This window comes from Anas acuta, chromosome 1 (assembly GCF_963932015.1).
Source record: "Anas acuta chromosome 1, bAnaAcu1.1, whole genome shotgun sequence".
Lineage (NCBI taxonomy): Eukaryota > Metazoa > Chordata > Aves > Anseriformes > Anatidae > Anas > Anas acuta.
This window is the reverse complement of record NC_088979.1, coordinates 161,629,245-161,654,661: the sequence shown is the minus strand read 5'-3', so window position 1 is coordinate 161,654,661 and position 25,417 is coordinate 161,629,245. Positions and strand designations below refer to the sequence as shown.

General features: G+C 44.1%; 1 protein-coding gene across 2 annotated transcripts in view; it reads left to right on the top strand.

The window, feature by feature from the left end:
- The window catches only part of GRIN2B (glutamate ionotropic receptor NMDA type subunit 2B), a 199,309-nt gene that overhangs the window by 21,044 nt on the left and 152,848 nt on the right, over positions 1 to 25,417 (top strand). For both annotated transcript variants that reach the window (XM_068668982.1, XM_068668983.1), the window contains exon 3: positions 14,092 to 14,520. In XM_068668982.1, coding sequence (XP_068525083.1) covers positions 14,110 to 14,520 — 411 coding nt within the window. In that variant the 5' untranslated portion in view covers positions 14,092 to 14,109. The remainder of the gene's footprint in view (positions 1 to 14,091; positions 14,521 to 25,417) is intronic.

The window sequence follows — 25,417 nt, the reverse complement described above, 5'->3', positions numbered from 1 at the left end:
ACAATTGGCTGACACTCATAGTATGGTGATGACGACCACCAAAACCAAAAATCCAGTCAAGATGGGGTCGGACAGGAGGGGGGGGACAGCTCCAGCTGAGGTTTCCTATATGTGATTGTATTTTCTGTGCTGCCAGAGGTCTGCCTGCTAGAACACAGAAAGCACTGCAGAATGTGCAAGGACCTTCCTCCGGTTCCTTAAGCATGTTGGACAACCACAGGTTTCACTTGTACAACATACAGTTGTCTGGCCATCATCTGAACTTTCAGGCATGGTGTCTAAGGTGGTGGCCTAGAAGGGATGCTTGAAACGTGGATGAGCACCAGCACTGGCAATGGTTCTGAGATGATACTGGGGTGGAGAGGGTGAAGTCTGGGCTAGTGAGCTCCATGGGCTGGTACTCTGCATGTCTTCTGCTGCAGAGCCTTCTCTAGAACTTGCTCTTCACCCGTTGCTTGATGTGTTTTAATGCTGTTCAGATGGTTTGACTCATTATTCTGTTCCCTTCACTGCTACATACATATTTTTCTCTGCTCTTGCCACAAAACATGCTCCCTGTCTGAATGTGTCTTTGTAGCCCAAGGTTGCTGGTACACCCAGAAGCTCTGTAGAGGTGTGTGGTTCTCACCACCCCCCCCACCCCCGATGTGTGATTGCTGCTTTGTAGCCCCTGCCTTCTCACACAGGTACCCAGCCCTGACTGCTCCAGCAGTCCTGCGCTGCCACTCCAGGAGACATTTACTGGTGCCAGGGCCAGGTTTTCCAGGAGGTCTTCTCTCCCCACCATGACCAGTTTCTAGCTATCTGGTGGACCATCATCCTCTTCATGTTTCTGTTGGCATGGGATGTGCCCTGTTCACGCCACTGTTTCTGTTGCACCATTTCATGTCTGAGGGTGCAAGGGAGATGACAGTCTCCTCATGGCCTCTCTGAAGGGATGGCTTGGGAGGTGCATTGCCCTGAAAGCTGACAAAATGGGATGTGTGTGCATGCTTATGAGGTTGTTTTTGCTTATGAGAGAAGTGGTGGCCCTTCAGGTAGAAAGAAGAGGAGATTGGGCACATCAGACCAGAGTGGCTGGATAAGATGGCTCTTCTTTGCTCTGCTGCAAGTCACTGAAGCCTTTTTGGCTGGGAGCCTGCTGGGATGGGGAATGGCAGGCCAGGTGATTTGAAGCAGGTACATGAGCTTTTGGGAAGCTGCTTCAACAAAGAAGAGTGAAAGACACCTGTGAATTCTGTAAAGTGTCACAACTATTGATGAGCAATCCAGCCTGCTTCATTTCTTGTTTTATTTCTTTTTTTTTTTTTTTTTCCTCCTCATTGCTCTGGGCCTCTCCAGTCCATTCCCCTGCATCTGGTGGCTTATTTCCCTACAGATGTCATCTTGGCAGTAACTCATGCCTGAGCACCTCCCCTGGGGAGTTTGTGCACTGCCTGAGTGCTTTTCTTTCCCTAATGTTAGGCCACCTGTTTTTTTTTCTTTTTTCTTTTTTTTTTTTCCTGTATGTATGTATACTTTTAGGCCATTGATCTTCATAAATAAAAATTGTAGCAGTGGGGGAACCTGTAAGGCAGATGGATCTGGAGAAGGTGGTCCCTTAGCCACGTGGCAGAGCAGCCTGGGTAAATGATTTGGCCAGAGGAGCTGCACAGCTTGCCCACCAGCTCACCTCAACTCCGGTGCCAGGGGCTCAGCCATGGTCTCATATATACTCTGTTCTCTTTAGTTAGGAAAGGAGTGATAAACGTGTGCTGCGTTTAGTCTTGTTGAAATATTCCCAGCCTCTGGGTGGGGTGGTGACAGGGCTGTGTGAGGATTTTGGTCAGGGAGGGATATAGGATCCCAGAAGTCTTACAGACTTGGAAGATAAAGTACAAACCAGAGGAAAAGGATCCCAGAGAACCCAGGGGCAACACAGTCAAGTGGTAATGCATAGGTAGCTTGTTTGTTGCAGTTTTTCTCTTTCTAGTTGAAAAATCTATGGAACGATAGATCCCTTCCAAGTTACCCAGTACCTCACAAAGGTGTTAAAACCCGTGCAAGTGGTTTTAAAGCACTGCCACACCAGATCATCAGCTTTAAACCCCTTTGGCACAGGGGTGCATGGAAATAGTGCAGAAGTGTCTGTGAATTTTGCTCTGTTTGGGCATCTCTATGCTTATAAATCCATGCAGCTGCATGGAAAAATACCTCCTGGTTTGGAGAAGAGCTCTGGTCACAGTGTATTTCTTATGGGATGCCAAAGCAGGAACTGCCAGGGAGAGGCACACAGGAAGCCAGCACGGCATCCAAGGGCTGATTTTATTTTTTCCCTTTCCTTGGGACTTTGAGATGCTTGTTTCTAAGCATGGGGGCTTTGTCTTAGGTTTATCCAGTGTGCATGTACCTGGTCAGTGCTGGTCTTGCTGTATATGATGGGAGCCATGCTGTGACCCTACTGGGCTGTAGCTCAGCCCTGTGGCCTGGATGACCTGGTGTGCTTTCCCCACGCTATTGTAGGGGCTGGGTGGTATTTGCAGCCTGTAATCTTTGGCTGCCCAGGATGTCAATATTGGTACTGTCATATACAAACAAGGATGAGACCTAGCCAAAGACCCCAGTCTGCTCCTGACTGAATGTTTAAACCTGACTCTAGTATGGTGTTGCAACCTTGGGTTTGTACAAAAGCTTCTCATGAAACAGGACTGGCATCCCAGTGCTGATCCAGTGCTTCAGGAGAAGCAGTGTGAAAGCAGCTTTGCCACCATATCCATTAAATCCGCACCTCTTGGCAGAGTGGTGCCTCTGTCCCTGCTCCCGAAATAACCCTCTGCTGGCCCCCAGCATGGCAGAGAGGTTTGGGTTTCTGTCTCTAGGAAGCTGCGTTTCCACAAGGAGTGACCTGGATGTAAAAGGGATGCAATTCAATGTTGTCTCCACCAAACCTGTTGGATTCCTCTCCTGGCACCTGGGGCTTCATAGTGTTTGTGGGGTGCTTTCACTTACTGCCTGGTCTGAAGCTGTGGGCCCTTTGAATTACATCTGAGGACTTCTCTGTGAATCCCAGATTTCTGGGACCTCTGATGTTGTAGCCCTAGATGGGTCTCTGAGTCTTCAGGCTCACTGGTGTAAGACCAGGATTTTTGTTTAGGAGGGGATTAGAGCTCCCAGGACTTTCCAGCCATACTATACAAGCTGGGTGACTCTGCTCTGTTACCTTCCCCGGGTCTGTTAAACCCAGGGTCTGAGGGCCTCTACTTCTGAGACCCCCAGCAAAGAGATCTTGTACTTTGAGTTTCTGTAAGTGTATTAAGACTGAAACGGGCCTTACCTTTGCACGGTCCAGGAGCTGCTGGAACCAGACTCTTTGGATCTATGGCAGACCCCCAGGGCAGATCTGTTGATGAAACAGGTGTTCAGGTTTGGATTAAAGGTGCCAGAAGGATGGCACCTGGTGCCCCAAAGAGTTGCATCTTGACACCAAACCCCAGATGCTGGTTGCCCACTGCAGCTCTGCTTTGCTCTCCAAAGCTCTACTTAGCTCTTGCTCTTCCTTGCCTGGCCCGGAAGCTGCTCTGGAGTAGGTGAAAATATATCATGAGTTGAGATAATTTCATGAGAACAGGCTTAAGAAACCAGCGTTTGCTGACAATGTGTTGTTTCCTCAGAAACCACTGATCAGCAGTATTTTGCAGTTTGAGTTAATGTGGCAAAGTCGATATTGAGTATCAAGGGTTTTGCTTGGAAACCAATAACTATTTATGGTATTACAGCAATTCCTTTCTCTCTGCTCCTAGCTAAACTAGGATTTATTGTCCTGAAGATCTTGGACAGACAGGTTTTAATACACTCTCTTGGGATCCTGTGAGTAATGTTGGGTATGATCTCACAAGAAGACATTGCTGCCTTCAGGGAAGTGCAATGGAAAGCAATAATAATAATCTTGACTCCTGTAGCTTGTATCACTTGAGAGCCAAAAGTACTTTAAATACAATAAATAATTAAACCTTCTAGCTCTGTGAAGCAGAGAAGATGCATCTCTGTCTTTCTGATGAGAAGACTAAGGCAAAGGGCTGAGGAAGAAAACAATTGTGTTTACACTTTCAAAAAATGCTTATTGATTTTGGATGGTTGTGTAAGGGATTAGAACCAGGTTTCACTTGTTTTGGTTCGTTCTCTCCATGCTTTTAAGATTTAAAACAGATACCTAACAGTGTGAATGCAAGCGAGATAAGAGGTACCATGGATGGATCAAAAATATAGCAGTGCTTAGAGCGAGGAATGGAGTGACTGTGGGAGCCATGGAGGACGAAATATGGATTAGAGATAAGTGATGGATGGATGCAGAAAGCTGAGTAGGATAACAGACTTGGGCATGCATTGTAGATTAAAGGAAGTTTATGGGGATATTGAAATTCTGGATTTTCTTTTAATACTTAAGCCCCTTTACACTAAAAGTGTAAACTGACCTTAAAACATAAGTAACTCAGCTATGCTTTTTCATGGGATGAATTTTTATTTACTGATAGTATATTCTTTACTGTGACCATTATTTGGTTTTGGGGGTTATTCCTTCTTGCTCTTTCTGCCAATGTTTCTTTTTTTTCTTTCTCCCTGCTCCAAATGTAACCTATAGTAACTTATGTGTAAAAAGATGTGGCCCAAGGGAGTGGAGCTGCACCTTGAGGAAGCTGGTTATGGAGCTGGGCTGGGAGGAGGAATTTGCAGGTACATCATTGTATGCATTGTGGAGGAATGAATAGCTAGGTGAGCTGCTGGGAAAGGGGGCTGAAACACCAAGCATGAATGAATTTGACAAGCTGGAGAAAAGAGAAGAGAGGAATCTGGTGGGAAAAGATGCATGGAAATGGCATTCATTCAACTCAGCCAAATCTAATCTGCTTTCTTGTGCTGGATTGGGCCTTCCTATTCCTTCAGCATCAACAGTCACTGATGAGCTGTGGTCCAGATGTGGCTTTTCTTGTATAAGTTTTTGTCACTGCAACTCCATAAATATGATGGACTGCTGAGCAGAGGAAGAGGTCAGTGACTGCTGGGCTGGGTCCCTCCAGCCAGGAAAGCTTTCTGGATGCTATTGATTGAAGGTCTCTGTAAGACGAATTGGCCATGACCCGTCATACAATTGCAGGCGCTGCATGGTCTGGTGCACCGCACTAATGTAGTGTGAAAACATATTGCATCCAGTGGCTTGATGGCTGGTGCCTTACTGGTCGTTGAACTGAGGGAGAGAAATACAAGGAAAAGGGAGACTATGGGGTGGGACAAGTGAAGAGGGAAAGGAAGGAACAGGGAAAGGAGAGGGAAAATGAGGCCACCAAAAAAAATTGTAACTTGCAATTGTCAATTCCACTTTCATTCTGACTTTAGTATTTATTTGTAAGGATCAGGTTTTTCTAAAGGGATGAGTGATTTTTAAAACACTACTGGGGTGGGAACGTACAACTCCAAGCATCTTGCATGGCGTTTTTTCTGGTGTCACACATTGGGTTTCCCCTGTTACTTCTCCTGCGTAAAGTTTTTTTTTTTTTTTTTTTTTTTAAGTAGCAATAACAGAAACAGAAAAATTCTTTACTGAGAATCAGAATGAGGAAAAGGGAAGACACGACTTCACCAAGGGAGAGGCAATTATAAAGAAGCAGACCTGAGAACAAAGTTATCTGAGTACTCATCCATCCTTTCTAGTGGCCTTACCAGAGCCAGTTCTCAACCACTTTTGGCTCTGATCACTGTGGTCTACCTTTTTGCCCCTCTCAACTTCCAATTAATTTCCTGGCTCATTTCACGAGCAAGGCTGACCTTATTGCAGGGTCACTTAGTGACAAAACCCCGCTTTCCACAGTGCTGCATACCAGTGTAAATCACGAGGTCATGAAGCTCCTGAGAGATGCTGGCAGTCTGCAAAACATGTACCAGTGCCCATCAGCGTCTAGCGCTGTGGCTTTGCCCCAGACCAGCTCACAAAAACACAATTCCCACTCTCCGCACCTCTGCCTTCATGTAGCAGCTACTTTGACACTCTCACATCTTGATGTTTCAGGCATCAACGGCCTTTTCTGCTGTTCCTACTGTCTGTGACACCTTTATGAGGGCCCGATCAGGTCTGGTGAGCTCTGGCACACTGTTTAAGATTTGCTACAATGGTGCCACAAGCAGCAGAAACAGTGCAGGGAGTTTCTCCTAGATTGCCCTTGCTGCATGGTCTTCACGCACCCATGAAGATCTTTTCTAAGAGACAGGCTGGTTAATGCTTTAAAGCTTTGCCCACTGTCATACATTATATCTGAGGAGATTGTCAACACACTAGATGGCTGAATCTAAAGTGCAGGTGTAGTTTAAGGCTGTATGTGGCATCCAAAGGACTCAGTATCACATCAAGAGACAGTCTAAAGTAGCCCATGGGATTTCAGCTTTGGCATGGTGTTTGGCAGTTGCCTTCAGCAGACAGCAGCCTTCACCTGCCTGCTCTGTCTTTGCCTTTAAGAAAGGGGAATGAACAGGGACTGAATGCAGTGCATGAGGGAATCTGCGGAATGGAAAATCTTTCCATCCTTGACAGTAAACACTTTTTCCTTTTCTTTTAAACTTTTTGAAATTCAGTGTCACAATCTGCCAATGTACGTAAAATGCAGAGTTTATTGGAAAACCTCAAATTAATACAGCAAGTAATCAGAAATGCAGAGGATGTGTTTCTCCAAACCATCTAACCAGAGTTAAAGGTGTGTTTTTTTTCATGGTTATTAATGGATTGGAGTTATTTAAATCCCTAGCTCTTGGAAATCCTAGTCTTTAATGTACTCAGGTTGTTAATATGCTGTTGATTTCTGCTTGGAAATGAAAAGTGGAAGCAGAGAATTAAGAAAGAAAGGAAGGGATTGCAGCATGGGTCACCAACTTGTTCCAGCTGGATTTATTTGGCAAAACTGGTGTTGTTCTGGGTGCAGCATTCTGCTGTATGTTTAAACCTAGTTTCCCTCAGTCCTGTGTGCCAGGAGGCAAAGCTGCTTTTAACCATGCTGAAATCCCTTTGGAGGGGCTGTGTACACAGAGATGCATCCCTTGCTTTGGATGATTTGCTCTGAGCCTGAGATGGGGCAGGTGATGGTCGGAAGTGGGAAACTGCATGGTGAAAAGACCTTGAAAGACTTGAAAGCCCTGTTTGAACTGGACCATGCATGGAGCGGCAGCTGACCACTCCAGGCGGTAAGGACTGTTCCTCCTCTCTGGCAGGAGGGCTGGTCTTGTCCCTCTGAACTTGTCCAAGTGGGGTGCTGGGGGTGAGATCCTGGCAGGGGAGGGATGGCTCCAGCCTGGCTCTGCCAGTCAAGCTTGTTGAGAGCGATGGCTGTGCCAAGCCTCTCTGCCCTGGCATTTAGAAATTGGCACCGGGCAATGCCAGACTGACCTGCTGTCTCTCTTAATGGCTTTTGTGTGTGTTACACTGGCTCCTGCTGCTCTGCACTTGTATGCCAGGCTGGGGAAGCAGGTCAGGCTTTCTGCTGCTCTCTCTGGCCCGGCTGCTACTTTCCTCCTCCCTCCCTCATCCTGCTGAGGGCCCAAGGGGGCTCAGCTTAAGAGGGACACAAACACAGCTGAACTTCTGCTGCAGCAGACGAAAGTCCCGAGGGGTGATCAGATAACCATCTTACTAGCGTTTTCAGGGTGGAAATGGTGAGTCAAGAGGGAGAAATTGTTTAGGCTGAACGAAGGAGATATTGAAGTAACAGGATAGCTGAGCAAAGGGAAAATTTAGGCTGAGTTTAGAGAAACACTTCTAAATGTGATCCTTGGAGTCATCTTCTAGTGGTGGTAATCCTATTGTTTGAGTTGTTTCAGGGCAGGTAGTGTGCTAAAGCAGATGCTGCAGACAGCGATACTGAAGTGACTGGGGGAAGGGCAAGACTATTAAGCAGAGGATTTTCACGTGTAATTTCTCTGAATCACTTGATGTTGGACTCAACAGAAGCTCAGAGGCTGTGGCTGTATCAGCTATCCCCGTGATATGTAAAATATGTGGGTGGGAGGAAGTGGGAAGGACACTGGGAATTTACCCTTGGGCAAGCTTACAATAATGAGACACAGTTCTTAATCTGTTGGGAATGATTTGGGTCTAATTGATGATCAAAGTGTTCCTTGTACCGCCTCAAGTGTAGGGAGAGAACTACTCTTCTCCTTTATGTGGGGCAGGAAAAGGGGAAGTGCTTTTTGGACCTTATCCTTGAATAGACCTGTTGAATGGATAGACCTAAACAGAAGCAATTTAGGCTTTGGAGATGGGAAGGAGTAAATATGTGATCTATGGGATGAATCTGACACTGTCCAGGCCAGGGAGGAATTTGTACCTGGTTTAATGAAGAACAAACAGGTTAAAAGAAAATAAATTGTGAATAGAACTGAGCCTACATACCACTTTTCTCCTGGGGGATGGCAAGGGAATTCAGTCAGAGTCACTATAATGGACCCTTCTGGTCCAGGTGCTGCATTGCTCTTTCATTCATCATTGGACACGGAACTTTCTGATACCTGTAGACTGCCATATTACTACTCTGAATGTGTGGATATTTTCCTGCAGTGTCATTCATTCTGTTTATCAGCACCTGAAGTGTGCAGGTGCTTCCAGGACACATCTTTTGTGCCCCAGATTCATCCTCATCTTTGTCTCTGTTTACAAAGTTCCTGGAACAACAGGGACACGAGCCAGAAGATTTATGCGCACTTATGTCACCTACCTGGTGAGCAGTAATATGTGGCACAGCAGCACAGGAGCTGTCAGTGTACAAATAGCCTGGGCTGAAGCTGTGGTAGGACAATGCAGCATTAGGAAGGGAGGAGTGCTTCTTCAGAGGTAGACTACATGCAGTGTGTTTGGACTGGGGAGGTGGTGTTAACTATAAGAATGGGATGCTGCCCTAAGTTGAAACCGGATTGCCAAAGATCAGTGAGTTGGAGAAGCTTGGGTGTAAATTAGTGTTTTATTTACAGCCTAGTGTTTTTATTTACAGCCTTAAACCCCAGCTTTTAGGAGTAACAGTTTATGGAGTTTAAATCAATCCTACACCTTACATGAGTCTTCTCAGCTTCTGCAGCTTACCTGCAAGACAGGTAGCAGACCAAAACTGCAGTCTTCTGCAGTTAATTAACACAGAAATAGTGCTCTCTGGTCCAGACATACAGGTATTTTCTTGCCAGACAGCCCAGTAGCTTGTCTAGTGCAATGTTAACTTCCCTATGGCTCCTAGTGCACTGTGCTGTTCCCTGGTGGTGTGTTGGATACAGGGCACAAAACATCTGCTAGCTTTCTAGAGTATCTCACAGCTGAGGTGGAGTTCTTCCTACCTCCAACTAGGGCTAGAAATGTGATGGTTGGTTTCTGATTCATTGTCCAACAATGCTCAAACTGTCTCCAGTAACACTGGAGATGGTAGGACAACTGTAGGTAGTAGCTCGGCCATGGGTATGGCGGTAAGTATAGGAATTGGGCTAGTGATTAGGGGTAAGGGTAGGGTTGACAGTTAGCATTACAGTTGGGGCAGATGCAAAACTAGCTGTTGAATTCAGATTCTGTGGCTTGAAGTCCTTTAACTGTGACCTCATTAGAGCTCCCAGTAGGCAGAGTCCAGAAAGCACTCTGGTATGAACCTCCTCATGGCTCCTCAGGAAAGGCTGCAAGTTGTAGGTGACATTGTTCTTCCTCTAGCGCAGAGCCCGCATCCCTACAAAGTTCCCTTCACACTGCTGATGCTGTTCAGCCTCCTATCTCAACCATTGTCTTCCTCCTTACTAGGAAAGTTGCCTTTAAGGCAGCTTTTAGTCTGAGACCACAGCATTACAGAACTTCCTTTCTTTTTGCTATGTTTAGCTTGGTAGTGGGATTCTGGGGCTTGCAAATACCCTCCCAGGGGGCTACTGCATGTTGCTGCCCATCTGGCAAGGCTGCAGCGGAGGCACCAGCATCAATACACAACAGAAACGACCACAAGCTCCTGAGACTAGCCCACCTTCTGCCTCAGTTTCTTTATCCCACCTAAAGATTGTCTTGCCTTGCTGTACGCTGAGCAGCACTTTATTTACAGTTTGCCTGGCTGAATGCACAGTGACCTATTTGTGTACTTTCGGTATTTTGAAATATAGTCCAGAAATATCTCTAAATGCTGAGCTGTATTTTTGCCTGTGCAGCCTAATAATTTTCTATTAATACTTATCTTAGATATGATCCACATAAAATGCAGTGTCAAATAAGGTTCTCGTGATATTTTAAAGCAATCTAACCTTTGGTCCTGGCCAAATTCCAATCTGAATAATTACTGTCTGACTACCTACATTTCTCTTGCATTTTCAGCTGGGAAAGTTAACTCTCCCTCCTCATTTTTACAGTGATTGTGTAACACTGCTCTGCAGCATTAAGTAGATGCTGCATTCCTCTACAATGGTGGATGTGTTTTATTGGTAAGTGAAATGAGATTATAGAGGTATAATGGTTTTACAGGCATGTTTATACCTAAATATAGATATGTCTGTGAAACCACTTTGTCTAATATCCCTGACATATATTGTATGCCAGTGAGCAAGGGAGAATATAATAGTGTGGAGTAATGTGTGAAAGATGTTACTGGCCAGACTGGAGTTTAGGAATTGCCGAATTGTTTCGGAGTGGCAAAAGCACAGAAAAGCCTCTCAGACGCTATGCTGCCCCACATCACCAGCAAGGGAAAAAACTACTCACGTAAAATATTTTGTCATAAAACATCATAGCCCACTTTTAAAGTCACTCTTGACTGGTGAAATTAGTCTAGGAATATTGAAGTTTCTTGAAACAACTAGTGGCAAATTTCCTGTTTTACAACTGCAAGCTTGTCATGTGCTTATGAATTTCTCAATGTGAATTTGCAAATCCTCACTGGATAAAAGAAGACAGCCCTCAAGGAGGGTCCCTATAGTGCCTCTAGTGTTTCCTTGTTTGGATGTCTCAAACTTCTGCGCTTAAACATTGCCAAAATTAATGGATAAAACTTGCTGCTGTGTATGCAAAAACACCTTCTCACAGTAGTTATGGGGTCACTTTAGTCTTACAATAAGTCTGCAGTTGTGTACCCCTTTACTTTACTAGCATACATTCAAAAAGGGCTGATAGTGAGCCAGACTAAGGGAGAAAGGAGAGGTGGGGTTGATACCCAGATGCCCGTTCCTATCTCCAACAGCCTGCACTTAAGCAGCATATCTCTGTGTTGTGAACCTGCTGCTGCCTTGTGGGAGTGTGCTGGGGCTGATTGGTGGAGCTAATGGGGTACCCCCAGCCATGTTTTTGGTGTGATTTATTGGCATTCTGCCTTGTCACATCCCTGCATCCTGTCCTGCCAGGGGGCCCAGTCTGAACCTGGTACCTGTAATTGCTGCAGATGGATGCTGGCTCCTGGCATATGGGCCATCCGTGTTCCTCAAACATGTAGAGAGCATGACAGAGAACTCGTATATGAGCAAGAGACAGAGGAAAAGTGCCTTGGGTGGTTGGGTGGACACAGGCATCTCTCTTCTTGCTCTTGGAGAGGGCTCATGGCCAAGGTTCCGAAGTGGAGGGAGATGCCAGGTCAGCTGTGGAGGCACTGATGACTTCTTCAGATTAGATTTTTCGTAGGCCTGGCTGCTCCCTGTGTCTCTGGCTGAAGGCTGGATATCTGGTGGTGCTTTACAGGGAACTCCATCATCATATTGAAGAGAAGATCTGTCTGGGGGGCACATCCCCTGAGCCAGACATGCAGTAGGTTGGCACTTAAGTGCTCTTCAGGGTCTGTGCTCTCATCTGCTGGCCCTTGAAGGTAGATGCTAGAGATTTATTGGCTTTGGTGCAAGTGAAGAGAAGGGAACGGGTTTCTTGGCTAGCATTTTTTCCTGTGGGAGAAGTCTGTATTTGGGTGTGAAAGCAGACAGCTGCCTCATTTGCCTGCATAGCTCCTGCATTGCTGCTCTCTGAGCCCTGTGTTGGAAGGCCCTGTAAAGTATTCCTGGTGGGAGAGGGGCTAGGAAAAACCTACACTCTGCTCCCTGGGCATCACAGCTAGCCATTGCCTAACCAAGCATAATATACAGTGTGAGACCCTGCAGAGAGATCGCAGGGGACATATTTTAAAGAGAGCAAATATAGCATTAAAGGGACTGAGCAAGAGAGTGAGAGACAGCGAGCGTATAGAGTGCATTAAAGTTAATAAAGCATTGCAGGAGTAGGGACTGCATTTCACTGTGAAGGAATTTAATTTAGTGACTCGTAATTGGAGGATAACAGTCCTGCTGGAATGAAGTTAGCTGTTCATTTTGCCAAACTCTTGAAGTCCCTTGGTTCTTGTGAGCGTCTCTCAGAAAGTGGATCCGTCAGAGTTTAGAATCGATTGCTGTTTCGTACCCGTGGTTCCTTTCAGCCTCCTAAGTGGATTTGGTTCCTCCGGTGCATATTTATTATCTATTTTATTATGTGGTTATTTATCTGGTAATAATAATGCAGGATACATTCTCTCTGCTTAGCATGGCAATGAGGAAGCAGGCACTGAGCCTCTGTGTTCTCCTGGGCAGGGCACGATGGAGTCCCTCGTGCCCTTTTTCTGGGGGTGACTGACGTTCGGTGGGGTTGTTGGATGGACTTCCAACTTCCCCCAAAAAACCTGCTGTTTTTGTCCCTGCTGCTGCAGCCTGCTACCCACTTGACATGCAGCAGTGAAGGGTACGGAAGGTTCCAGTTTCTTGGTCCCCAAGATTAGAGGATCAGTGATGTAGTGCAAAGAAATGCAGGGCAGGTGTGTTTATTCTAAGTGTATCTGGCTGTTGATGAGCAGATTTATGGGCATGAAGAGCTGATAGAAAGTCTTTTCTAGTTTGAAATGCCTGGCATCTTCCTGGGACAGCAAAGTGGCCCTGGATGGGCGTGCTGAGCAGTGCTGCCTCTCACAGGACTGCCACTGCTCTGTTTGTGTCCCCAGACCAGGAGGATTTTTATAATGTTTACTTCGCATAGGTACTGCAAGTATTAATTCATTAGTGTCTGTGAAGTGCCTTGAGGATGAAAAGAGCTGTGGAAATGTGAGGTATTATTAAAACAAGACTGAGTAAAGAAAGAGCTAGGAACAATCCCACAGGGAGCTGTCCTGCTCAGGCAGGGGCTGGAGAGATGACCTCATTGGGTTTTTCCATTTCTGCTGGCTGTTGTGATTACAAAATAAAGTGGGCGTGTTCAGGGAGAAGATCCCTGTAACATCCCTGGCTGTGGTAGCTGATGGTGAACCTTTATGAGCTCTCTGGATTTTTCTCCTTTTTAGCAGAAAGACTTGGCATGTGAGTCTTGAAGGGAATGTCTTCCCCATGTTACGCTGGTCCATTTTTAGCTGTGACCATTAGGAAAATTTGTGTTCTTGGCATTTTAAAAAGAAATGGATGTTGTGTTGGTGAAAGGCATATGACTAATTAACTACTAAGGACTGGAGCAGTGTGTATTCCTTTAGTAGGCAGGCTGCATGCAATGCATACACAGAGTAACTCACTCACACATCCATCTAATGGCCTTGACAATTGTCCTCACTTTATTGTAGAGGCACTGTGCTGAGAAAGTAAAAGGGTATCCTGTCTGCCTGGTCCCTTCAGCTTCTCTGCTATACCTCCAGCTGAAGGCCAAACCGATCACAAGCGTCAATAATTCCTTTGTGTTGAGGGCAAGCATTTAGACATGGGCTTGACATAAGCAATTAGTTTCATGAAGATAGCTGAACAGCCGTCAAAGGACAATTCTCAATCAGTTTTGACTTTGGTCTCAGTGTGACATGGGACCTGAGAGATGACATGATCCCATCTTCTGCTGACAGCTGTTCTCTGAGGTGACTCCAAACTCTGAGGTAGAGACTAGGACTCAGTTTGAGTCCCTCTGACTATTTAATAGAGCCCTGAATGCAGCTGAAGGACTGGGCATTGAGCAAGAAGGGCTGGTGGGAGGATGGCAGCAGCTGAGGAGGATCGATGGATCTGCCTTGAAGGGTTGAGTGCGTGATTGACTTATCAATTAATCACTTTCTTTCTCTCACTGTCCCCCATTCCTTTTATTTCTCCTTTGCTTAGGGAGTGTAAGATCCGAAGATGAGGCCCAGGGTGGAGTGCTACTCTCCAAAGTTTTGGCTGGTGCTGGCAGTCCTCGCGACAACAGGGAGCGGGGCCCATGCCCAGAAAAGCCACCCGAGCATTGGCATTGCAGTCATCCTGGTGGGGACCTCAGACGAAGTGGCCATCAAAGATGCACACGAGAAAGATGACTTCCACCACCTCTCAGTGGTGCCCCGGGTGGAGCTGGTGGCCATGAATGAGACAGATCCCAAGAGCATCATCACCCGCATCTGTGACCTCATGTCAGATCGGAAGATTCAAGGGGTGGTATTTGCTGATGACACAGACCAGGAAGCCATTGCTCAGATCCTGGACTTCATCTCTGCCCAGACCCTCACTCCCATCCTGGGCATCCATGGAGGCTCCTCTATGATCATGGCAGATAAGGTAAATTGAACTTCTGTTGTAAACCCGCAGATTGAAACTTAAAACAGAGAGAACTATCTGAGTCTGTGATCCTCAGGTGGAGTCTCCTGGGGCAGAAGGGCTAGGGGATTAGAGAGACTCAGATTCAAAGAGAGATTAAAAGAGCTAACTGTGTGTAGCACTGCTGAGAAGAGCCTATTAATCATGTGGAATTATCTGCAACAGAGGAAAAACCAAGAAGGGAAAGGAGCAGATAGAAGAGAGCTGCAAAAGAATGAGCTCTCTTCTTCCTTAAGAAGTGTAAAGAGCCTCTGACAATTCTGCTATTTTTTTTAAGGTTTTATTTTTGCCGGTGTTTTACCTTGGAAGGGCCAAGAATACTAGCTTGGGTTTTCCCTGAACGGAGCTGGAGGACATTGTGGCATTTTCAGAGATGCTTAATACAGCTCTTACATCTTAATTGAAAAATAATTGAATCTTTAATAAAGCTATCATCTCTCAGAAGTGTTCATTAGCTCCTGAAGTTAAATAGTGTTAGCTAACACAAATAACTGGTCTGAACCAGTCCAGCTGTTTCCACTTTATTTTATTCCATCATATCACTGACGCTTTGCTGTTTTCCCCAACCAAAGCTAGTATTCTTGGCAGTTAACTGCACAAACAGGCCTTCCTGCCACTGCTTTGGAACACGGCAAGATGCAGAGAGCACCATCTTTGGCCAGCTGGTAACTGTCAGCTTAGGAGAGCATGCATGGTGTACAGCTGGACCTGACAGAAATCTCCTTGGCAGGAGGAGCAGGGGACCCAGAAATTCACGCCTGAGTGTGCATTGGGCTGGCCAGTGCAGCTGACGGTGGCCTCCAAGCTGCTGTGGGCTGGCTGGAATATCCAAGAGAAGTGATCTGTCCTTTTTCCTGCAGGCTTGGTGCAAAAAAAGCCCCTTTATTGAGAAGAAACTCTTCACCACACTTTCATAAAGAAACAATCTGGGGATCAAGCTGACAGTCTTTTCCTTTTGCAGGTCACTCTTCAGCAAATCTGAGAGATTTCACTTGGCAGAATCAGGTGTAATTGAGGGAAGGGAGGGGGGAAGTAAGCTGGCCAATGTGGCAACTTTTCCTCAGAAAGATCTAGTGGACTTGAGAAATCAGGCATTTTCTGTTCCATTTACCTTGCAAGTAACTAATTCAGTGCAGGTCATCATAGGTGAGTAGCTGGGAATAGGTTAATCACAAGATATTTTCTCATTCTGTGACTGTTCAGTTGCCAAATGTACATTTAATATGCAAGTTATTTTCTCAGATCAGTCACTGAACTAAAGTAGGCATTGAGTAATAGAATCACAGGCATTTATTTCTCTGTCCTTCAGTAGTTACAGTTATGATAAAGTCATTATGCCCCATTCTACCCGCAATGAGACTTTGCTTTCTTGAGAAGAATTAGGCAACAACTCTGTGTCTCATTGCTCTCCTGCATTGCATGGTTGTCAGTGTTTGTGCAAAACAGGTCTAGAACATTACTTTTAGTGCTGCATTTCATCCTTATGGTGGCATTTTATATCCTCTTTGAACAAGCATCAGTGTCTCTGTTGCCAGACGTCCTAAGCACTGGGAAAAAGTCCTTGCGATTTTGAGCGTGGCAGGCCAAGTTCTGATTTCCGATTCCTGCGGTGTAAATCCAGCATAGCACCACCACCTATGGTAGGATTAGATCAAATTTACGCCTCTGTAATTCAAAGAGGAATTTGGCCTATTGAACTTGGTAAAAAGAAAAATCTTTGCCTCTCTCTCCTCTCTCCTTGGGAAGGTGGTATCTCAAGCGGCCACCCTGTGTATTCCACCAGTTGGCTTCTAAAGAGCCTTCTGGCAGTCAGGCAGCCCACAGGGAGCTCAAAGGTGGAAGCCTTATAAATAGAGATCTTTGTTTTATCAAGCTCCCTTTTTCATAGTTTTGCAGGCAGGAGAAGCAGGATACATACAAAGATCTGTGGCTTTAGGAAAGGCCAAGATTTCTTTTCAGCATAAATCGAAAGGGCTGACCTTTAGAGCTTCTGATTCACAGGTGCGTAATCTTTAATGGATAATATTTGTTTGATGAATTGAATTAAAATATGGTGGAGAGTAAATACATTGATATTCTCCTGAAAATGCTGAAGTCTGACTGGTAAGTCCTTAACAATCTATTTTCCACAGAGGGCCTTGACAGAGGCTTTTCTTTTACTGACCCTTAGTCATGTAGTTTGCAAATGAGTTGTATGGCTGGGGTTTGATCCCGTAAGGACACATTGCTTCTTTCAGCATCCCTTCAATGCTCACAGCAGTTAGCTGTGATCGAACTCGCTCAGCATTTCACAGGTTCAGACCTGCACCTAGAGTTTTGTTGTGCTCCTGTGTGTTTGTGATCAGTGGCATCAATGCAAACCTAAAGAAGAGTGCAAACTGCTGACGCCTTCTCTGGTGGTTAAAGCAAAAACCTCCTCAGTTGAACCACCTTCCCTAAAGGAGCATGAGAAATTCTGTTTAACCTTCAATGAGGGTTTGGTAAGTGTGTCTGTGAGGAAATTTGGGTCCATGTGTGAAATTAACTTCGTAATGTTCTGTAAAGCTGGTGAATTGAGACACAAAACGACAGGCAAAAAAGAAAAAAAGGATTTCCAGCCTGAATTTATGCCCCCACCCCCTGATAGAAACCTTGTACAATGTGCACCATAGGCTGCCTTCATCTCAGTTAACATCCATCTGAAAGTTTGCTAACTGTAGGTCTAGGCATCGCATTGCTACAATCAGTGGGGAAGGAGGCACCACCTGAGGACAGTTCATCCCCATGCACCTTGGGGTGCAATGAAATGTTTGTAGGGCAGTCCTGTGTCTCCCCACAGATTACTGAAGAAGGCTCTACTCCAAATTGCTCTTGACGCCTCAAGTGAAGTGCCACAAATCTTGCCCTAGGTGTAACATAGCAGGTGGAGGTGTGCTGCTGAAAATGTAACATCTGGATTTCCTGATTGTTTTGTTCAAATTTGTGCTCTTTAATATTGCATCTGATTAGATTTTGTAGATAATATTTAGACTTTGTTTTCCATGTTTTTCCCCTGAACAATAACTATATAGTCATTTGCATATGTTTTTGCTGTTTCTCTCCTTGGTGTTCATGTCTCTAATCCCACCTGTTTAGCTGTTACAAAGCGCTGCATTTAATCTGTCTAATTTGGCATCAGAAGAAATTGACCAGATGATGTGTGTACACTGAGATCTGGGTTTAGTTCCAGGAAGCTGGTACAGCACAGACACCCTGTGCTGCACTCCAGTGCTGGAGAGACCACTTTACTGAGGGAGACTCTCCTCACCACGGGTTCAGTCCTTTTAGTCTCTGATGAGGTTGCCAGCAGTGATGCCAAGTGTTGGGAGCTGCAGCAGTCACTTTGATGGGGCTGGATGGCTTGGGAGTGGTGGCTAAGGGGGTTCAGTAGCCCCTATATTAGCTCCTCTCAGAGGAGCAAGTCCTGCAGTTGTGGGGTAGAGTGTAAGAATGGCTGCACCCTTTTGAGTCCTATGAATGAACATTTATCTGGTCCCTGTTTTGGTGCTGACACCTTGAAAGGGAATTAGAACCACATGTCCAGAGGACTGCAAAGCACTCGTGACCAGTGACATCTGCTCCCATTCCAGTTTTTAAAATTACTTTTCCTCTCCCCAAGTTGTTTTTAAAAGCAGAAATTCAGTCCTATCACAATGTGGATGTAGTTGGTTGATGAGGATGCTCTATGTTAGGAGAATGATGATGGGAGCAAACCTTCAAGGCTGAAAATGCAGCTTCAGTTCAGATAAGCACTCAAACCAGTATCTTGTGTTTGCAGACCTAAGACTGGAAACCTGGGATGGGCTTCTCTTCATTATACTTTAAATATTGCCTTCTATCACTTTTTCACAGAACTAGGAGGTAGAGGTGCAATTGCAGAAAAGGAAATAATAACAATGTAAATTTATATGCATCTTAAAGGAAGAGTAAATTGTTGTTCAGATTTAGGACGCTTACTGTGTTGGAAAAGACTTCAATTCATGACAAAAAAAAAAACAACCACAGCATTTGGCTGACTGGTCTGTTTTGTAATGACAGACTTTTCTTTTTAAAAAGAGGAAGAGTCAACTTGCTGATAATGAAAGTAGAAAAGGTAAGAACAGAAACTGTCTTGGGTTGCCTTATAGCGTAGCTGGTGACCATCATTTTTGGCAGAAGTGTCTTTTTGCAGTTTTGCTGGGTTTCATGCTTTACTAAAGCTGCTTGTCCTGTTCAGCTTTATAGTAATGTAATGGTGCACAAGCAGCACCTAGGAAAAATATTGGAAGAGGAGTGTGATTCTATTTTCCTTTATCTTTGAGTCCTGTGCTATTTTCTCTGGGATTTGTTCACACAGGGTAGCCATGTTGATGGAAATAAAATGATAGGGAAGAATAATCTATGAAATAAGGCTATGTCTATAATAAAATCTATATAAAAACTGTGTGAAACTAACCTGAAATCTAAAATCCTTGATCCTTTCTGGGCAAGGTTCTCCTTTCTTTTCTTACACAGCATAGAGCTGCATTTTCCGTTACTCCCTTTACTACCTTGCATTCCCCCCCTCCCCCCCCCCATTCACACTAAAGCTATACTTTTTCCTCTAACTTGCCAGCTCTGCTTCATAAGTCCTTGTCCCCTTTCTTTTTGTTTTCTGTCAGGTTTCCAAGATTTCTCTCTCTCTCTGTTTCAATGCTGAACTTTGAGGTGATTTTTTTCAATGCTTGGGCCATGCTGCTTTGGCAATAGTGGTATTTGGCATTTCAGTGGGGAGCAAGCATGTTGAAACTTGGTCAATGGGTGTAAAGCACCAGAGAAGGGATCTAGCTATAGGTCAGAGTGTAGCAAAATAATGCTGCAGGTAGAGGGAAGCCAAAACTAGTTGGATAAGCTGAGCACCTGAAATATGCTGAAAACCAGGACAAAGTCAAAGACACTGGGACAGTGCTGCTAAAAGCAGTACATCTGTAATTAAAAGGAAAGCACTTTCACTCTCAGGTTTCCAAAGGTTAAATAATAGAGATGCATGGGGAATGCAAACCTCATTTTTCAGATGGAAATTTGATTCATTTCCATGAGGGATGTCATCAGAAATTTTTAGAGCCTTTGTGTGAAAAATTCAGTAAAAAAACAACAGGAAAAGTTCCTTTTGAATGGTTATATGAAAGAAAGTGAAATAAATTACAAACAAAATGATGCTTAGAAGGGAAGAAAGATGCATTTTGATCTGCAAATGTTGAAAGAGTACAATTCAGTGTTGTTAGAAGACTTATATCTCTTTTTTCCCCTCCAAAATGATGTGCAGTTGATGTAATTTCGCAAGACATTTTCATTTCTCTGAAAATGCATTTGATGATAGTAATAGCTTGAATGTTTCTTAGACTAATCTCGTGATTAGCAAAGATAAATTTGATCTTAAAAAAAAAAATAAAAATCAGCAGTTCCCCTTCAAGCTTTTAGTATTTTTATTCAGGACACGATTAATCTATTTCTTTTGCTTTTGGTACTTTGTTTCCTCTTGCTGCCAAATGAAAGCTCTGTGTAGCTTACAAATAATGAACTAAATTTCATGTGTCCTCAAACTATAAGTCTGCTGTAAAAATTGGAGAGGGAGAAAAAAGGTAGGTCACAGATATAGAGAATAAAAGCCTGTATTGTATGTCAGTTCAGTGTTGCTTTTCTCTTGAGTATACACATGTAATCATAGGCCAGGTGGATCAGTAATTTATGTTTGTGTGCGTGGAATCCACCCATATAAAAATATTTTTTTTGTATAAAGAAATATAGGTAGCATTTTTCTGTGGAGTTTAATTAATACCTCAAACTTTCCCTAGAACATTTTTTTATTACTTTACAAATAAATTGCAGCATTAAAATCCCTCAGATATTAGGAAACCTGGAAATGAACTGTTAAGAGCTTTAGCCTCTCCCCAGGGCCGTTAAATCCTTCAACGTTAACTCTCATTTCCTAAACAAGAGCTTGAGTACTCTTGTTAATATTATTTCAATGGAGAAAAAAAAAAAAGACCTTTCAAAGAAATGTATTGTTTCTTTTATTAAATATCATAATACAGTAGCATGTTTTCTAAATTTTTCAAGTTTCTCTCTACTTTCTCTCCCACATGCTTCAAATAGGAATGCCATTTGAAGGTTTTCACTTCCTTGTAGAGTAGTGTTATTGACAGTCACCAGAGAAAAGTATGGAGTTCAATTATTTTCTCTAAAAAACAAAACAAAACAACAACAACAAAAAAAACAAACAAGAAAGCCCACTTTTATTTTTATGTACATATTTAGAGTAAACATAGCTTTCCTGCAGATATTCCTGTCTTTTTTTCCTCATCATTTCAATTTGATGCACTTCATATCTACCCTGAGCCTTGGACACCTGGAGCCTGAAGGCACCATCTTTGCTTGAATGGCACAAGGCTGGGGAGGGGGAAATCTGGAGGGACTCCCATGAGGCTCATGCCCTGTCAAATGACCATGTGGAGCTTTTGAGCAGTGGCAGTGCTGGGATAGGAGTAGGGTGCAGAATGTGAAGGAACTTACAGGGGGGAGTCAATTCCTTCCCTTGGCAGAAGTTGTCCCAGATGATGTATGTCAAGCAAACCTGAAGTCTGATTCCTTTACATCAGACTTTTGTAGCTATTTATAAGCTGTTTTATTTTGGGTCATATAATTCTTCTTCTAGGAGTACTTAGTTTTTTCTCCTGTTGTTATAGTGATGTTTTCTTTTGAGTGTCAGAAGACCTTTCCTTGCCTAGCTCTTCATGCAACCCCTACAACCTGCCTGGGAGAAAAAGAAACTGTTAACTTCTTTCCTACTAATGTTTAAATGAGGTGTTGTCATTGTCTACATGGAAATAGAAGTACTGAAATATCTGAGGAAAATGTTGTTTCCCACCCAGCTTGGTCCTGCCAAGTAATAGGGCTTTTGTGGAAAAGTTCTTTCTTACTAGATTTCTAACCATGACTTTCATGCTGGTGGTGTTTGGGTAGATGTCCAAATCCATGAGCACCTGTCCACAGAAAATCTGGGAGCTTTATGAGATCTTGACTCATTATTACTTGTAATTATTATTACTATTTCTTCAAAATAGACAAACATAAACTAAAAAAAAAAAAAGACCAAAACCAAACAAAAACACAAAAAGCCCAAGCAACACAAAAATATTAAATCAATTTGTACCATCCCCAGCTGGACAAGGAGATTAGTTTCTTCATTCTGGAGGAGGCAGTCCTTTATTACAACCCCAAGCAGTTACTTGTCTCACAAAATCTAAATTAATTACACTCAAATTGTCCCAACCCTAAACTGGCCTCAAAATGAAATTGAAAACATGGAGTGTGAAATTGCCCAATGCTGCTGCTTTAGATCCGCGTATCATTCCCCTGTAACCGCAGGACAGGGAGAAACAATTCTTTTCAGGGAATCTCTTCTCTTTGCCTTTTATTTGCTTCATTAACCAAGTTTGGATGGGATGGATTATGAAGGAAGTTAAGGGAATTAAATATACACAGGCTGGGGAGAAAAACAGTACAGAAAATGATATTATTTTAGTCTGTGAGCCTGTTAAGGGTCTGGAGGGACTGATGTATAAAGAAAGACTGGAACAGCTATATGTGTATGTTGTAGATTGGCTGAACAATGAGTCAGGGTGTGATTTATATATGCAGTGAACAGAGAAAGACTAAAATTAGAGAAAATTATACTTAGGGAGTTGCCAGAAGGAGAGACAGGATGAATTGAGAAAAGATATCATTTGTATGTGTATCGAGAAGAAAGTTCAGACACTGAGTTTTATTAGGATGTGCTGTAGTCTCCTTGTGCAAGAGTGTGGAAAGCATGTTGCTTCAGCTTTTTTTCAACCAGGTTTTCAGCCAGGACTGAACGAAGTGCTAGAGAATTGTGTTATATGGCTAGAGACGTGGTGGAGAAAGAAGGCGGCAAAGATCAGTTACAGGAAAACTTCTTATTAATCCAGGATCATGGGGTGTAGGGAAGAAAAAGAAGACTATATTAAATAAAATTCTGAAGGTAATTGGAAAAAATATACACCAAATACTCTATTGAGGTCCTTTTTTTTCTGTGCTTTGGTAATAGCTTCTAGCTGTGTATCTATGAGATTCCTGATAATAAATGTATGTTTCAGGGTAGGGGGGGGGAGGAGGAATGAAGGAGGTAGAGAGTCTAAAGGCAAGATGGAAAAAAAACACAAAAACAAAGGAACACACAATGAGGAGGACTGATCTAAGAGGTTCATTATGGCCAGCAGAATCAAATAAGTCCTGTAGACCAGAGTGCTCATTGCAGCTCTGCTCTAAAACAGCCTTCTACATGACTTTGAGACAGCTACTCAACTTCTGTCTACATTAATTTGCCCTTTGTATGAAGACAGTAATGATGTTTTTGTAAAGTACTTCGAGCTGTACAAAAGCTAAAGGCTACCTAATTGCCAGGGAGCAATTAATGAATTTTTCTAGCTGAAGTAAATACAATGCTTGATATGAAAATCTGGACTCCAGGAGGAGAAGCTGTAACCCCCATTAGAGGTGGCTGAATAGCTGCAGCATGCAGGAAAGCTTATTGTATGCAGGGCTGATAGCACCGTCTATTGTAAGCTTGCCCAGCATTCCCTGTTATAAGATCCTCTTGGGGGTTGCCTGTAACTTTGCCAGACGATGAGTGTTTGAGCAAAGTTTCCTATGCCAGGTGTATGCCTCAAGCTGATTGATTTATTTCTCTATTTATTTGGAGAATAAAATAGCTGTCTTAAAAATGTGGCAAGGAAGATACATGACTTGTTCATGTTGAAAACGTTAGTGTGTTTTCTTACAACAATTCTGCCTGACCATCACTGGCCTCTAGAGCAAGGACTGGAGTCTGGAGATGTCTTGCAGGGAAGGACTTTTAATCAAAATGTGCTTTTGCTGCTGCATGGCATAGGTTGCTCCAAGTTTGGCTTTGGTATAAGCTGTGAGAAATTGTGTATATGTAGCAGAATCTTTTTAGATGTTTGCTACAAATATCTTGAAGAGATCTTGTCCTTTGAAGCTGTGCTTCAAAACTGCATTTGGACTGGGGGCTGCACAGGCTGTGCTGGGGCTGCAGGTGCTCTCCTATGAGATCTGGTCAGAATACACCCAGGAAAAACTGTGCAGCAGAGAAAAAGACAAGTGTGTGAAGGACCTCAGTGGGTGAGTAGTTTAGGACCAGAAACCTGATGTGAGGAAGGGTGCAAGGGAAGTCTCTGCAGGGGTGTGGCATCAGTGCTCCCCTGGGGAAAGGCTAGCAGGTCTCCCAGTGTATGCACAGGGTATGCTCAGCCAGGTGCTCCTTAGCCAGCATGAGGCGCCCATGGCCTGCCAGGACCCTGGCTCAGGGCAAGTGCAGTGCTTTGTCTGCTCACTTGGCTGCTTGCTTCCAGTGAGGCAGGGTCCTGCTGGTGCTCCCCGGCTCACTGGGGAGGTGTGGTGGTGAGGGCTGAGGAGTCCCATGGCCACAAGGCTGGACAGCATTTCCTCCAGGCTGGCAGCCTGCTGGGGCCTGTAGTGCCATGCCTTCCCCCTTCCTCTCCCCTCCCTTTTCCTCCTTTCCTTTCTGTCACCCGCTTCTGTCTGTCACTCTACCCGTTTCTTAATTACTGTTTGCGCTGTGCTTTGAAAATGCAAAGTATGGTATAAATGTTAAGTGTTTTTATTATTGTTATTATTTCTGCTTTTTCTTTTTCATTTGCATCCCTCACCCTCTATTCTCTTGCTATTGTGGCTTCCAGAGAGAACGTGTGGGCCTACATTATTTATAACTGTGTGAGAGTAATTACAGAAATGATTTAATTACTCAGTTAATACTGTTCTTCACATCACCAACTTGACAGGCTGGTGATCCTCTCACCGCAGCCGAGCATACAGTCTGGTGGTGCCTGCACCACGTCACAGACCAGTGGGTAACAGGAGGCAAAGCCTGGGGAAAGCCTTACATGATGCCTCTTGCTTCTCTCCAGCCAAGGGCTAAGGCTGCTGAGCCTGTGTGGGCCTTGCTGGGGTAATTGCTGTTGCCACCTCAGTTAGGGGTGAACCATGGGGATGTGAACACCTGGCTATGGTGATCACTTGCATGAGGGTTTGTGGTGGCCATCTGGTGGGGGTTTGTGCTTAGCAGGCTGGCCATGTGTCTGCACCTTGGTTGAAAGGGGCTAGTGAGGGGTTTGGAATTGAGGAAAGACGTCATGAACTTACTCTAAGCCTTTGCACCTCTCCTAATGATGCGTATAATTCTGTCCCAGCTAATCTAAGAGGGAATTCCCCAGTGAGTTCAGTACCCATTGTATGTGTGTCTAACATTCTTTCCAACACGAACCTGCTTGAGATGAATTTTCAGTATTCTGTGTGCTACATTAACCACATTTTCCCATTTATTAGAGGTCAGTGATCTGGGAGGCATTTATTGACGTAACTTCTGTTTAAGCCTCCCAAATCATGGGGTTCACATGCCTTGTATGGGCCTGAGTGTAAGGTAAGATCACTATAGCCAGAAATATTTGTACATGCAAGCGGCTGTGTAATTCTGAACCTATTGAAATAAATTATTTTTCTCTCTGAGTGGAATGGCCTCCTCCTGCTGAGATTCACTCCATGGGAAATACAGTGGTTTCCATCACTTTCAGTTCAGAAAGGCTTGTTGGGAGCAGGGAATCTCCTGTCACTGGTGCAGTATGGACTGCAATTGAGAGAGGAGAGTATGTGTCCTTTCAGGGAAACACACTTGAGCTGATGGTAACCAATACCTTATAGTTATCTACTCAAGGCAGTAAAAAAAAAAAACAAAAACCAACACAACAAACCTGCACCTAGCAGA